At 45.0% G+C, this 14,958-nt stretch overlaps 1 protein-coding gene across 1 annotated transcript in view; it reads left to right on the top strand.

The window, feature by feature from the left end:
* The window catches only part of GTF2E1 (general transcription factor IIE subunit 1), a 50,029-nt gene extending 37,039 nt beyond the window's left edge, over positions 1-12,990 (top strand). Inside the window, exons 3-5 of the mRNA XM_054628211.2 lie at positions 3,169-3,370; positions 7,993-8,240; positions 11,250-12,990. Of these exons, the coding sequence (XP_054484186.2) occupies positions 3,169-3,370; positions 7,993-8,240; positions 11,250-11,680 (881 nt within the window). The 3' untranslated portion in view covers positions 11,681-12,990. The remainder of the gene's footprint in view (positions 1-3,168; positions 3,371-7,992; positions 8,241-11,249) is intronic.
* The last annotated feature ends 1,968 nt before the right edge of the window (positions 12,991-14,958 follow it).

Genomic DNA, 14,958 nt, shown 5'->3' with positions numbered 1-14,958 from the left:
ATGAGATGAGATACAGTTCTTGGCAAAACACTCATTAGGTCTGAGATGAATGGGAATAAGTTGAGGTTGAAAATCAAATAGTTTTCTGAGAGAGTAGTGAGAGTCTTGGGCAGCATGCCAAAGGACAGAGCGGAAGACCCCTTGTTGGGCTGGAGGTGAGGCTTGAGCCCTTTGACAAGGGTGTAAGCAGGGCCTGGGCTCAGACTCAGGAGTCTATAGCCAGTTAAATGTGTTAACTGTAGCAGATGCTGCTTGCACACTTGGACACCCTGCCTTCAGTGCGTGTGGGTGGTTGACCTTTTCCATCTCTCAAGTGAAATCAAGTCATTAGGAATTATCTCTAAATATTCTGGCCCCATACTTCAGAGCTTCAGCTGCTTTAATCTTAGTAAGCCTTGGGGAGCCAGATTACCAGCATATCTGCCCCCCAGAGTCTGGGAGCATATGAGGAGATCTCTTTCAGATGGCTGGTTTTTAACATGCAGCCACAGAGGTCTGTTGAGTGCCTGAGCATGTGTTCAAAGAAGGGGATGTACGTGCTCTCTGTTAACCCTTCCAAGATGTAGAAAAGCCTCATGTCTGTTTGCTCCAGGATATCTGTTAGTCCTGGTTTATGCAGCATTTTGGAATTGAAAAATTCTGTTCTGTAAGGGCTGAAGGAAAAAAATACATCGTTGGAGTGGAAACATTGCCGTTTTCAGCCTTTGGATGGCCTCCACTTCATGTTTGTCACATGCAATTCATATCTGAAAGGAATGTGTGTCACTGCTGATGTGATGTGCCATGTCATAAAAGCTTTGGTGACATTTTCTGACCTCTTAAAAACTAACGAAAGAGGTTTGCAACATGTAAATGCCATCTGCCATGGCAAAGCAGCTTCCCAGTTCTCTAATCACATATGCCTCTTGTGAAATGCTGCATCACCTTGAAAAAAACCAGCATATTAATGGAGGAAGCTTGTCGTTTCACTCATTCCCAAATTCTTTACATAATTCATCTATTAATTTTTTTTTGCTTATTATGAACCCTGAGGGGTGGAAGTTGCAGCAAATCCATGATAGCTTTAGGAGTTCTGTTTCATTAGAGTTGTATTTACTTTCTGATTTTTTGGTACTCTGAATTGGAACCATTCTCCCTATGATCTTAATCTTTTGCAGATACTCATGGGGTTCACAGATGGAAGTGTGAAAAGTCTGAGCTGTCTCAGGAACATGTAACAGGACTTGGGGAGTGTGTAAAAACAGGGGAGTGTTCTTCATTAACCTGTGCTTGTTCCCGTGGTCCATTAAGGGAACTGAGATGTGCTAATTATTTTTAATTGATTCAACTTATGTCATACTGATAGCCTCAGATGTGGGATAAGGAGACCAAATGTTGGGTTCAGTTTTCACTGGGCTGACAGCTTATATAATGAACAGTTTTGAATCAGTAGGGACAGTTTTTACAGCCTGGAGAAAAATAAGCAAAGTGTTTCATGCTTGGATAGGAGAGAAGAGCACTTTATCCACTTGTATTTTACTTTGCATAGTGCTGTTGTTGGCTGCTCTGGCTTTTGCATGTCAATAAGACAAACTTTCTAAAGAGAGGATTTATTGCAGGAAATGTGTCCATATTGCAGGCCACATACACAGCATGGAATAATTTCTGAGTAACAATGAGCAAAAGCTGCTTCAGATGGTGCCAGGGTACAAAACTGCATCTCTACAGACTGGTGAGAGGCAACAGATCTCCCTTCTGTCACAAACAGTGCTTTTTGTGTTTGCTGAGACGAGTGTGAGCATTGTGTAGCCCTCACCACCAGCACTGAAGAAGTTAGGTCTGTTTTTATCGCTGTATTACAGGCAGGGAAGGAGTTCTGCTGAAAAATAAAGTGACAATACTAGCAAATCTGTGTAAGCAGCAAACCAAGATACCAGAAGCCCTGGCTTGCCAGCCTGTGTCATTACATCATGCCCAAGTGCCCTGGGCAAGCCCTGTTCTTTTGACTGTGTTTGTCCATAGCATTGGTGACATAGCAGACTTCAATACTGATTCCAATTCTGATTTTTATACATAAGATTATGATTTCTGTGGCAGGACCTATCCTCAGACTTCTTATTGGTATAAAGATCTTGTAATTTCTTCATCGGGGTATTGAGAGGTGAGGCTAGATGTGCGTGGATGTCACAGAATGGATAAATAAAAAATATCACCCAGGGGCAAGAGAAATGAAGAAACCTGTGAGCATCACTCTGGATGTCATGTTCTGAGGTGGAAGGGGTATGTTCTCAGTCCAGCACTTGCAAGACAAAGCCATCACAGTGTTCTGCTCCCTCCTAGCAGAGCAGATGGAAAGGTCCCACTGTGTACGTACTGCCCCAAGGGTCCTGCTCACAGATGGAGTGATGAAACCCAAAAGCTGCTGTGCAGGAGTTCAGTGGGTTTTTTGTAGCTGCTTTGCCATGTAGCCATTTCAGTCTGACCTGTTTTTATAGATCCTGACGAGGTCTGCAAAACAAACTTATTTTTAACTGCTGTTCACATGATTCTTATTTTACCATTCGTAATTTTAAGAAGCTAATATGGGAGTTGGGTGGGATAGGTTTTTGCATTGGCTTCCCTGCAGTAATGACTTTTTTGCCTGGTTTGGTCCTGAAACAGAAGGAGAAGCCATCTCTTTTTTGCAGTAGCTGCAAAGTGACAAGGGTTAGATTAGCAGTTCCTGCTGGCTGGTTGGTGCAGTGTAAAACTGCTCTGTTTCATTGTGAAATCAGCCTATTGGTGTGGTCTGGGAGATAGCGGCGCAGGCACCTGAAACAGAAGATATTTGAACTCCTTAGAGGATGCTGTGTAGCTTTTTATCACAGCCCAGTCATAGCTGACATTTAAAATGTGCAGCAAGGAGGGAGGGAGATTAGGAGATGTCTCAGTAGAGGTATTGCAGCCCATCTGGGCTTTTCAGAGCGAGAAACTGTACCCAGCTGGGTATCCCTGGCTGGTATCAAAATACTTCCTTTGTTGTCTGCTTGAATAATAACCAGGTACACCGTGTGTGGGAAGGGATTTTTGGGGCAGAAAAACTCCTTAGCATCCAGCTAAGGGAACAGCAAGGCACTGCTGTTGGGAAGGCTGCATGAGGAGCAGGCCTGCTGCTTTCCTTCCAACGCTGAGCGCCTTCTCTCGTTTTAGGAACTTTCCGCTGTACGTTCTGCGAGACTGAAGTGGAGGAAGATGAGTCGGCCATGCCCAAGAAGGATGCAAGGACACTGGTGGCGAGATTCAATGAGCAGATTGAGCCCATCTACGCACTGCTTCGTGAGACAGAAGATGTTAACTTAGCCTATGAAATCCTGGAGCCAGAGCCCACAGAGATTCCTGCCCTGAAGCAGAGGTGGGAGCGTGCCTGGTCTTTCCTCACTGCACTGCTTCCTTGTAGAGTGTTCCTCTGCTCTGCTCTGTGAGGCTTTCCCAAACCTTGTGCAGGACTTACTTGTACAGCACCAACTATGCAAGCAGCTGACAGATTGCCCCAGGGATCTGTGGTTTACAAGGAGACAGAGGGCTGTAACCATTTTTTACTAAACAGCCCTCTGCATGTATTTTTCTATGAGGTGGGATGCTTGAATTGCATGCTGCTTGCCACGCTGCAGCTGCTATGCACACCAAGCCCTTGGCCCAATAGTTAAAAAATGCAGCTGCTTGATAAAGCTCTGAAGGTGCCGCCTATGCTGTCTTCTGTCTCTCAAATACTTATCTGTCATCTGTTCCTTTTGCTTCTACCCAGCTTTTGAAATGAAGCTATCTGCAATCCACACCTTGTATTTTAAATCCTCATATTACAGCATTCTAGTTTGAAGACATTACTTGTAATAAGCAGTTTTTTCTTCTTATTTTGTCCAACTTGTTACACACCTTTTCAGGAGAAGACCATGTTGGAATGAAAAACTCCTTAAAATGTTCTTACCCATGGGAAACGACACTTTTTTTTGGAACATTCCTAGCTTTACAAAAACAGATGATGTTTAAATAATGCAAAAAGATGTGGGGAGCTGTCAGTTTTGTCAGCTGTGGTGAAATGTGATGCACTTCTCTGTATTTAAAAAAAAATAATTATACACACGGGGGAAAAGAGCTGTACCATGAGGGGAAGCATTCCCACAGTGCCTTGGGGTGCTTGGCTTTAGTTAATAGGAGAGCAAGCAAGATATTCTTTTTTTCCTCTCAGGCTAACCTTGAGAAAGAATGTTCCTCATATATTCATGCTAGACAGCTTCTAATTATTATAATAAAAATTCTTTGTCTATTCATAGTCCTTTTCTAGCCAAGAAGGTAGCTATTTTTCCTCATCATTTTGATAGAAAAACAGAAGCAATATAAAGAGCAGAAAAGATTTTTCCAAGGTCACTCAACGTGTCTGTGGTGATATGGGGAATTCTTTGAAGCCTTTATACCCAAGCTGAATCACTAGACTTTTCTTTAAAGTCCCTTTTCAGTAGTTTAAGTAGTAGAACTGGGATAACCCTACCAAAAAGAGAGTAATTTTTTAGTCTTCCCTTTTTGTGTACAGGAAATTATCACAGCAGAGGCCTGGTGCAGTCCCATGATTAAATCGAAGCACCCACTTACTCGACTCTTAAATACTTAAAAAACATTGTAAATGATTAATTACTCTGTGCAAGGAATGACAAAATAAATAGGCAGCTTTTTAAATGCTTACTTGAACACAACTTGCTTCAGCACATACAGCGATTTAATTATTTATTAACTCTTATTAATTCAAAGCAGTTAATTCCATGAAAGCACTGCTGTGAGATTTTTTTAAAGTGCCAAACCCTGGATTATTTACCCTCTCTGTTTTTATGGAGTCTTGAGAGTCTAAAATCATTGACAAAACTGACATTTGATGATTGTGAAACAAACCAAAAAGGTCACAAAATGCCTGCATCTTCTCTTTGCAGTAACTTGGGCAAATCCACGCATTTTCAGGAGAGTTACAGCTCTAAGTGGCCCCACTGGCACTGCAGAACTGTCATTCACCTGCCCTGGGAAACTGGGTAGATCTTCATTTATGTTTTCCTGAGAGGCTCTTAATTTTCTTGATCGTGGGAGAGCATGAATTAGCCCCACAGGTTTCAAAATAAACCTGTTTTACTTAAGCCCTTCTCCGTAGTTTTTGAAAAATTATGGATTTTAATAACCCTTCTATTTCATTGTGTCAAAATAGCATGATTTCAATTAACAAAAAATCTTCACAGAATTAATTTTCTGTGGTCATGCTGTCAAGAACCATGGGTTGTCTCCTGTGAAGTTGAAACTCTTAAGAGCAGCACAATGAAAATGTGTTTTGTTTTATCTCAAATGTGGCAAATAAAGAGAGTTATCCCCATTATCCAAGACCGCTCTTAATAGTCTGGGCAGGATTGAGATGAAAATTTCAAGTTGTTTGCCCACTGCACAGCGTGGTTTCTGTGGGCCATACCTCAGCTGTGTCAAGGGCTATTTATGTTGCCTTTAAAGGCAGCTAAACCACTCATTAAGGGATTTCCATCGAGGTGAATGAAACAGACTAAATGTAGCCACATCTGGGCCACTGAGCTGCCACAGTTCCTGCCTGCAGGGTGGCCATGTGAAGTCTGGAGCAAGGTGGGGAAAAAGTAGTTCATGGATCTAAGAGAGAAAGAGAGATGTAAGAGATCCCTTCATCTGCTCTGTGCTGCCTGTGAGGCAGCTCCCACACCTCGCCTTTTGTTGGTGCCTGGTCCATGGTGTCTAATGCTGTACTTTGGAACAGGTGGTTTAACAGTAAGTTCTCTTCTTGCAGAATGAAGTGTTCCCCTGCTCAGGTAGTCTCGGGGTGGTGCTCACACCTACCAACAGTGACATCAATTGAGGCACACTTGCAAAGCTCACTGGGGTCCAGAATCAGACAGAAAGTGTCTGGATGGCTCCAGCTCAGTGTAGGACATTGCAGTAGATCACGTGAAGTAATTAGTACTGTAGGTGTCTCTTAGAAGTGTTACTTTCATTTTTGAAACGTTCCTGACGTCATGGAATAAGTGTTTTGCTGCTAAATGGTTCTGTGTAGGAAAAAAGTCAATTTCAGGCACACTCCCAGAGGCTTCTATGCAAAAGTATTATTAGGTAGTTCCTGGCACTACTGAGGGTTCAGTGTCACACTGTAGTCATGGCGAGGGAGAGCTTGGGGGAGAGATGCATTGTGCATCCTGTGAGGAAAGTGGATTACATAAAATCGTCAGGGAAACGCTAGTTAGAGATTTCTATTGTGTGGGAAGCAGAGTGGTGCTTTTCACAGAATACACGCCTGTCTTGGAGAGCTGAAAGGTACCAACACTTGAAATAACACGCTGGGGAGAAGGTCTCTGTGTGGTTCCTTAGGTTACATAAGCAATCCATGCGCATGAGCCTTCTGCCCCAAAATTCAAGGCTGCTGTGAAGCTCTCCTAGCAGAGCTGGCTCTGCAGGATTTCTAAGGACACGAGACATGCTAACACAGATGCTGTGAAGTATTTTCTTAACAGATCCCAGCCATTCCACTACTGAGAGCCTGTGAGTAGCTCTCAATCAACACTGTGGCTGAACACACCAATATTTTTTATTTGGGGAAGAGCAATGTTCACCTACCTGTGTCATTTCCCCTCACTGTTTACCCCTAAAAATCCAGCAGAATGAGCTCATCAAACAGTGGTAATGTCCTTGCTGAACTAAAAAAACCCCACATAGTAGTCAGGTCTTCTCCAAGTGCAACTTTATTTTAAGCTTCCTGGTTGGAGAAAAGGTCATTGGGTAGACAGCAGCAACTGAACCATGCTCACTGATGACAACTGTCAGCTCAGCTGGCATCCTGGAGTATTCCTGATGGATTTAATCTGGACAAGAGAAGGAGTCAAGGCAGGGCTGTTCCTCATGAAAAGCTGTAGGTACCCCTGGCAATCAGATGATGGAAATTATATGATCTGCAGTGGATTTGTTTCTCTGAAAAGATAAAATCTCATTCTAAAGTAGAGGAACAGTCACATTTGGCTTTCCCCACTCTGTATACACAGCAGCACAGGCCAGGGTGTATTTTAGGCTCACTGCCATTGTCAGTGTGCAGAAAATATTTCACCTGATACCCTGTTTCGATCAGATCCAAGCAGGAATGTTTTTCTTCATCAGTCTCCTGAGCTAGAAGGGGCCCTGCAGGGAAATGTGCAGGGAGCAAAGGAGGGCTGGGCTTCAACTGCCATACCCTTCACATGGGTCAGCACCTTCATTTCTCCACTTTTTCCACAGTGAAGACAGTTCTTCTGTCTCCTCTTGCACTCCATCAGCACACAAAGCCTTTTGTCCAGCCCTAGTTCTCTGGTTTGAAGGTGCTCTCTCTTCTTTCTTCTCTGCCTGGGCTCCCAGTCCTCCCAGGGCTGCATCTGTGGATAGTACAGATCTCCTGTGTAACAGAGGAGAGGTGTCTTCTCAAGTGCATTGTCACTCACAAATCAAGCAAAGGTTTGAATTGTGTTTTTCATGGTGAGTTAACTCCTTCAGGAGTCCTGTGATTAATAACAGTTCACAGCTCTGAGCGTGCTGAGTCCCTGGACCTACTATCTACCTTGGTTAGACTTCAGTGCTTTTTTAATGCAGTATTTGGCTGCTGTGTGAAGGCCAAAAAGAGGCTTTTCCAAATACCAGACTACTGTTTGTGTTTTGCTGCTGTGGCTTTGGTTTCAGGGAATTCAGTCATGTTATGCCTATTTTAACCTAAGTGCATTTGCATCTGTAGTGCTGCCTCTTATTTTCAGTGTCTGTGGTGGATGTTGCCATGGCCCCACTAGAGATCCACAAGTTTCCCAAACCAGCAAGCTGGTGCAGAAATTCCTGGCAGCACATGTTAGAACTGAGAATGAAAGTTCTCAGTGCAGACCATGAGGGATAACTAATCATCATTGAAGTATTTTTGTCTAAGGAGGGGCTTGTTCTGAGAGCTCTGTTTTTCTCTCTTTAACTTCCATGTAGCAAGGAGCGTGCGGCCGGTGCTGGTTCAGGGGCAGCAGCTGGCCTTGCAGGGGGACACCATCGGGAAGCATGGACCACAAAGGGACCATCATACGAGGACTTGTACACCCAGAATGTCGTCATCAGCATGGAGGACCAGGAGGATCTGAGCCGGTCTGCAAGCGAAGGAAAGCCCGCCAGAGAGAGACCCATTTGGCTGCGGGAGAGCACGGTGCAGGGGGCTTATGACCCGGATGAAATCAAAGATGGTAAGAAATTCACAGAGCAGAAGTACTGCTGGGCTTGTACAAGGCCTTTACAGTGCTGGCAAAACCATCTTCTGGGGTGTGTGTGTGTGTGTGTGTGTGTGTGTGTGTGTACAGCTGCTGCTCCCAACACTGGAGTGTCTGCTCCCCTCTGCTGTGCAAAGCACCTGTGTGTAGGCAGATGGAAAAATTCCTTAGATCCAGGATTGAAATCTAGGTCAGTAAAGCTGAACTGTCCATGAAATTTTGTGGGGGCTTCTAAAATGTTAATTAACTGTTATGTCTTCCACCTTGAGAGCTTATTGCTTCTAGATGAAGGTCTTTCAGTTTCATCTAGAAAGCTCTCTCCCTAATAGGTCACTGCTAAAAAATAACATTTATTAATGTTCAGTGACCCTGAAGTCTACTAAATCCACCAGCACTGTTTATATGCTCCCAGCCTTCTTGAAAATTGTTTCTCAAAACTTGTTATGTATGAAGAATACTAAGAAATACAGCTTCTGGAAGTACAGTAGGAAGGTCTGTCACCCTGACAGGTGAGTCTTTATTCCCTTCTGTTTGTTTCTCATTATCTCTGCTTTTATTTTCATTCATCTTGGGGTCAGGTTATCCACAGACCAATGGTCAAAATCTTATAACCATTAGTAGAAACATTCTGCTTTGGTATGTGTGCTGTTTAAGACTCCATGCCAAAATTGGAAATGGAGACCTTTTATGATGTTTACAAGAGTGAGTCAATAGACAGAGTAATTTTAGGATTATGTACTGAAACTGTTGATGCCCTAGGAAGAAGATATGGCAAAAGGGAGTCATATGTGTGAGTGTGTAACCCTGGAACTGGTGCCATGTTCAGGAGAGGAGTGGAATATTTAGGTGTAGCAGAAATGAAGAAAATAGATGTGATATAATGGTCACAAGATAGCTAAAGAACTTGTTCACATGTAATGCCTTTCAAGTGTATTATGGATCCCAAAACATTTTTCAAATAGATTAAGCAAAGTGAGATGATTGAACAACCTGCTCCTGCAGTCTGTAGCAGATGTTGTTGTTACTCACCAGCCATGGTGAGTTCTCACTCCATTTATCTGCTAGACATTCAATTCACCTGTAGTTTTAAATCAACTCCTTGAGACAGCTTTTGGTGTACACAGCATAAATGTTTCTCAAGAAGTCATTGAGGGACATGGAGGTGGACTGTCTCCTTACAGGATGGTGGTGTGACTGCTTAACCTCCTCAGCTACTGGAGATCAAAGAGGGAGCTTGTGAAAATAGCCTGAAATTGCTTCTGCAACACATAAACAGGAAGGAGAGAAACTTGGGGCCATTGACAGAAAAGATTCACTGCTTGGATCTGGCAGAAACAGTTCTTGCAAGCAAGAGACAGCCCCTCTGAACCACAAAGTCAGCCTTTGTGGAGCTAACTCTGGCTGTTGTCGTTTCACAGCTCTCAGTGTGATGAGCTATGATATTATTTCACAGAAATGCTCTCCTACAGCCTCTTCTGCTCCACAGTCACAAGCAGTGAGCTGAGCACACGGCTGCCAACACGATGCCTTTATTCTTCCTTTCTTTCAGGAATTTGGCAGTGCTCTAGTATTAGTAGTTGTAGCCATCACCCGTTACTACAGCTTTGTTTACAATGAGAACAGAATTCTGGTCAAATTAGGTATGGTTCTTTGAGCCTTTATTTTACCACAGGAAAGGAGTGACCACAAACTGCCCTGGAACTTATTTCCTTCACATTATTGTTTAATTTCAAGTTGAAAAAAGGTAACCAGCACATTTCTACCTGGGGAGGGAAAAGACTTGGGAGCTGCCTGCCTGGATATGGTGCTGAAACCATGAGGGTCTGTGTCTTGGAGGAGTGGGCAAGTGGCTGCCTGTATGAAGGCAGAATGCCAACACCTCAGCTCCAGCAGTTGTTCATAGGCAGCATCTTTTGGTGTAAGACAGAAACTTTGCCACAGGGAGACTGTCCTACTTTTTAGGCCTTATTTTTTTTCTCCATATTTAATTTTTTGTTCTGTTTTTTGTTTTGTGGTGTTTTTTAGATTTGGTTTGTTTCTTTTTTTCCAATACTCCCTGTAGTTCTTTTGGTGCTAGGTGGACTCACAGCCCTCTCACCAAAGGTAGGATTAGGAGAGGTTTTCTGTGGGATGCTACTTTTTGAGCAGAATCTTACCTTCAAAATCCATGAACTGCAGACGTTCTTCCTACCAGAGCCATATTGAGCCCTCTCAGCTGTTGTTCAGACAAGTTTTCTGAAAGAGGGGCACAGGCCAGGTGTGTCAACTGGGCCACTGCAGTCCCCTCCAAATAAGAGGTGCAGGTAGGGAGCTATAGGGACTGTCTGGGCTGTGTTTCACTTGGAGAGCAGGCACTGGTTAGTGCTGTGCTGCACAGCTGGGCTGCAGGCTGTCAGCTGCATCTGCTCCATGCCAGCACCATCTTCCTGTAAGGAGCTTTTCTTCCCCTTTCTGCCTGGTATAGGTGCACCTCTGAGCTCACCAGGCATGGCTGCTCTAAATGTTGTTTCATAACACATGATTTCCACATATTCTTTGTCTGCCTGGATCAGTTTCTTCTCTGTGTTAATCCTTACAGGCAGGGAGCTCAGCAGGATAGGGCCTGGGCTTGGGGTCTGTATTTTAAGGACTGCTTTGCTTTCTACTCCACTGTAGAGCCTGAGTTTGACACCTCCCTGGGGAAGTCTTTTCCAGGTGCCTGCCCATCGTGCATTTGCTAACTTCACTTTCAATGTGCTCCTGGTCAAGGCTTCCAGCTGGGAGCCACACTGACTCTAGGCCTCCTAGGAAATGTCAGTATTTGCTCTGCCATTATGAGATATAACTGTCTCTGTCTTTGAAGGGAGAGGAGGAGTTGGCATAGAGAAAGGATGTAACTTTGTCAACTGAGCTCAGTGGCAGTAATTACTGAAGGTTTAGAAAGCTTTCAGGGCCATCACACCGATCTCTGTGAGGAAATACTCATTCCCTCGTGTCCCTTTGCAGGGGGCCGGGATCTGGATGCGTTCCAGGAGCGTGAGGAGAGCCGGGCAGCCCTGGATGACAATGAGGAGGTGATGCGTGCCCTGCTCATCCACGAGAAGAAGACACCTTCCGCTTCCACCGTCACCGTCAGTGGTGCCGCTCCTCTCTCGGGCGGCAACGCCAGTGACTCCGAGAGCGAGACCAGCGAGTCGGAGGAGGAGTCCCCTCCCCGCCCCGCCGCCACGGCCACCGCAACGTACGGGCTGGAGGAGGAGGAGGAGGATGAAGAGTTTGAGGTGGTGGCAGAAGACCCCACTGTCACAGTGGCTGGGCGCCCGCATTCCTACAGCCAAGTGAGCCAGCGCCCCGAGCTGGTGGCACAGATGACACCAGAGGAAAAGGAGGTTTACATAGCCATGGGGCAGCGCATGTTCGAGGACATGTTTGATTAACTGCCCCTGCCGGGACATTTTTTAGAAGGTGACTTTTTAAGGCAGAGACTCTTTAGCAGAACAGAAGACTGGAGCGCATCTTCCCTCCCCTGTGCACAGGCAGGATCACTGCAGCTCAGCACTGCTAATCTCAGGCATCCTGCTCGCCAGAACTGGGGAGCAGCAGAGCTGCATGTGCCAAAACACAGAGGGGAGGACGAGTCTCAGAAGTGAGGATGCTTGCACGGTAAAAATCTGCTTCAGAGTGCCTTGCACAGGCACTGCTTTAACCTTCTCCAAGGCCCTAGCAGCTCTTTCTCCCGATGGCTTTAAGTTGATTTTTGTTGCAGATCCCAGTGAAGTCCTCATCCCTGCTCTCAGGGGACATAAGGGCTCTGTAGTCTGAGCAGAGCACTCTGCAGAGAAGGGCATATGTGACATACATCTGCCTGTGCTCAGTGAGGGGAGAGGAGAGGGAAGTATTTGTCTGCTGATGGCAAGCTTGGACAGGGCTTGTAGCTGACCCTCTGCCAGCGGCCACTGGCCACCAGAGTGGCTCTTTGTAAGCAGGCCTGTAGACAGCAACCTTTTCTCGCTCCCTACTGGGACTCAGCACCTCAAGGTCAGGTGTAACTTGAAACAGGCAGAGCGAAAGCCTTGGCAAGCACACGCAGTCAGTCACTTCTTGTCGGCGTAACAAATGCCCTCCATGGATCTCAGCTGCCAGTGCTCTGACTTGCCAGGAGAAACCTTCATTTTCCAATACTGCTGCCTGTTGCTTCTGCCTAGCCCTGTCCATGAAGACATGCAGACAGTTCACAGTGGGCAGAGCTGCTGTCAGGCAGTGCCAGAGAAGTAGCATAACTAAGTTTGATTTGCAATCTCACCAGGGCTATATGATTTTACAAGGAATTGTACAATTTTGAATTCTGCTTGGCACACTCTTTTACCACAGAAAGACATTTATCAGTGCCTATAGAGCAATATAATGTTTTTAATGTTTTTCAATTGAAAATGTTGCTTTTTTAAAATTGTTGTGTTTTCCTACACAGTACTACAATAAAACAAAATTATAAAACAGTTCTGTGTTCCAGAGAGTAGGGGCAGCATTATGTGCTGTTCCACTTACATGGGCGGTACAAATTTGCTGCTCACTGAGACTGTAAATCTGTTTTATACTAACTATGCTTTCTATGTTCTGCTAACCTTGTAATGCCTCCTTTGTGGTTTGATTTTCAGCTTCTCAATACTCTGAATCCCCCTCTTTTTTAAATAGTGTTTTGAATTTTCTTTTAAGTCATTTTAAAGAGGAATAAATAAACAGAAACTTCTCCCCTTTGTCAGTTTATCTTGTGCCTAGTTGGGAATATTGTTTGCTTATAATTTTGATTTATTGGATGCAAGGAAAAAAAAAACAATTTGAGCTCTCCCTTGAGAGGACCATTTGAAATTCCACTGCATATTGTTTCTCCCCAGCAGAGGTTCCTTGAATGCCTCCTGGAATCTCCTGCACTTCCAGGATGGATGTTTCATTTCATCAGTGCTATGTAAAAAACAGAGGCTGCTTTTGATCAGCCCTTCCATCTCTTTCCTCCTTCCTCAAGGGAAGTGTAGGCTGATGGTGGAGGGTTTGCAGACATTGTGCTGCTGGTTAAAATGGTGTTCTTGTGTAGACAGGCTTCCAAGATCTTGTATCGAGCTTCTAGATATCAAGTCACAGAGCTGATAAGTCAGATTCAGTGATCACCTAGCAGAAAAAAAATGTGCTGTACCCATTCTGTCTAGATTTAATCTGGCTGAATTCAATATTATCACTGGAGAAAAGCAGGTAGATTTACAAGGAGCCAAAAGCAGAAACTGAGAACTAATTCTGAATACAGAAAACTGCTCGTGCTCTGAACTCACCAGGGCTGTATGCTGAGTTTTCAGTTTGCAAAATCAAGCTGTAGGTTTAGTAAAGACAAAGAGAAGAAATACCCAGCATAAAAATCTATAAAGTAGTGGTTTTCTTAATAAACATATTTAATTGTGGTTTGTGCAGCAGCTGAAGTTTTGTCATTCAGCAAGGCACGTCCTGCACATGGGGAAATCAGAGCGGTGGTTGTGGGGTTTGCCTTCCATCTCTCATCCACCACATGCAGCCCTTGGGAGGACTGGAAAGGTCAAAGGTGCATGAGTAGATGCCATCATTGTTTCCTGCCCTCTCCAACAGTTCCTGGCATTAGAAAGGATGGCTGCTCTGCTCTGTTCCAGCCAGTTCAGGCTCCTGAAGGACAACCATACACAACTGCTTCCCTGTCATGACAAGCCTGGCTTGAATGAACAGAACACACAGTTGATAGTGCCCTCTTTCTCTTCCTGTAGTGGAACAGAGCTCTGCAGGCATGGCAGGAGGGAAAAACAGCCTCTACAAGCAAAGCCAGGCACTGCCAGCAGGCTGGTGCTAATGCAAGGGATAAAGCCATCAATTCTGAGGGAGGCCCAGCCATTTCCCCTGCCTGCTGGACCACATGTGCTACACTAACTCAATAACACTGTCAAGCCTTCCTGGGTGGATGTTCTAACTCCATTCAAACCAGTTTCTGCATCTGCTTCTGGCCTAAAGTGCATTTTATCTGATGAGTGATACCTGAGAGTTCAAGAAGTGTTTGGACAACACTGTCAGGCATATGGTGTGATTCTTGGGGGTGTCCTGTGCAGGGCCAGGAGCTGGACTTGGATGATGCTTGTGGGTCCCCTCCAACTCAGAGTATTCTGTGGTTCTGTGGATGTACATGAGGGCAGGGCACTGGAGCTCTCTGGAAAGAGAACTGCGTTTCTCAGGCTGCTCGTGCTCCTCTTCCCAATGGTCAGAGGTGCCTCTCCCAGCTGGATGAGAGCTCCCCTGTTCCTGCTACCACTGCAGGTCAAGAAAACTGCAGTGGAGTTGTGCTCCCTGGCCCAGTGCAGAGCAGGCCAGAGCAGATGAGCTAAGTTGTTGATGGAGAGAATGTGCACTGTCAACCCTAAATAACATTCAGAAGCATTACAATATTTTCTACTAAGCTTCCAAAAATTGGCTTCCTCCATCTAATTCTTCCTGTGCTGCTGCCTCCTTCAGACTTGGATTAAACAGACTTGCTCTGTGAGAGTCAAGGGATTTGAAGATCCCCTGGAGGAATCCTAGAGGGCAGAAAAATAGCATCACCTCCTTCCTGAGACATCTGGGGAGCTGTGCCTCAGTGATGCCTGCAGCGCCAGGACATGCTGTGAAGTTTAAGAGGGCCTGGCAGGGGAAGCAGCCTGCTGTGCTTGGGTCT

This window comes from Agelaius phoeniceus, chromosome 2 (assembly GCF_051311805.1).
Source record: "Agelaius phoeniceus isolate bAgePho1 chromosome 2, bAgePho1.hap1, whole genome shotgun sequence".
Classification (NCBI taxonomy): domain Eukaryota; kingdom Metazoa; phylum Chordata; class Aves; order Passeriformes; family Icteridae; genus Agelaius; species Agelaius phoeniceus.
Note: the sequence above shows the minus strand (reverse complement) of the source record. Positions and strands in the feature narration are given on the sequence as shown.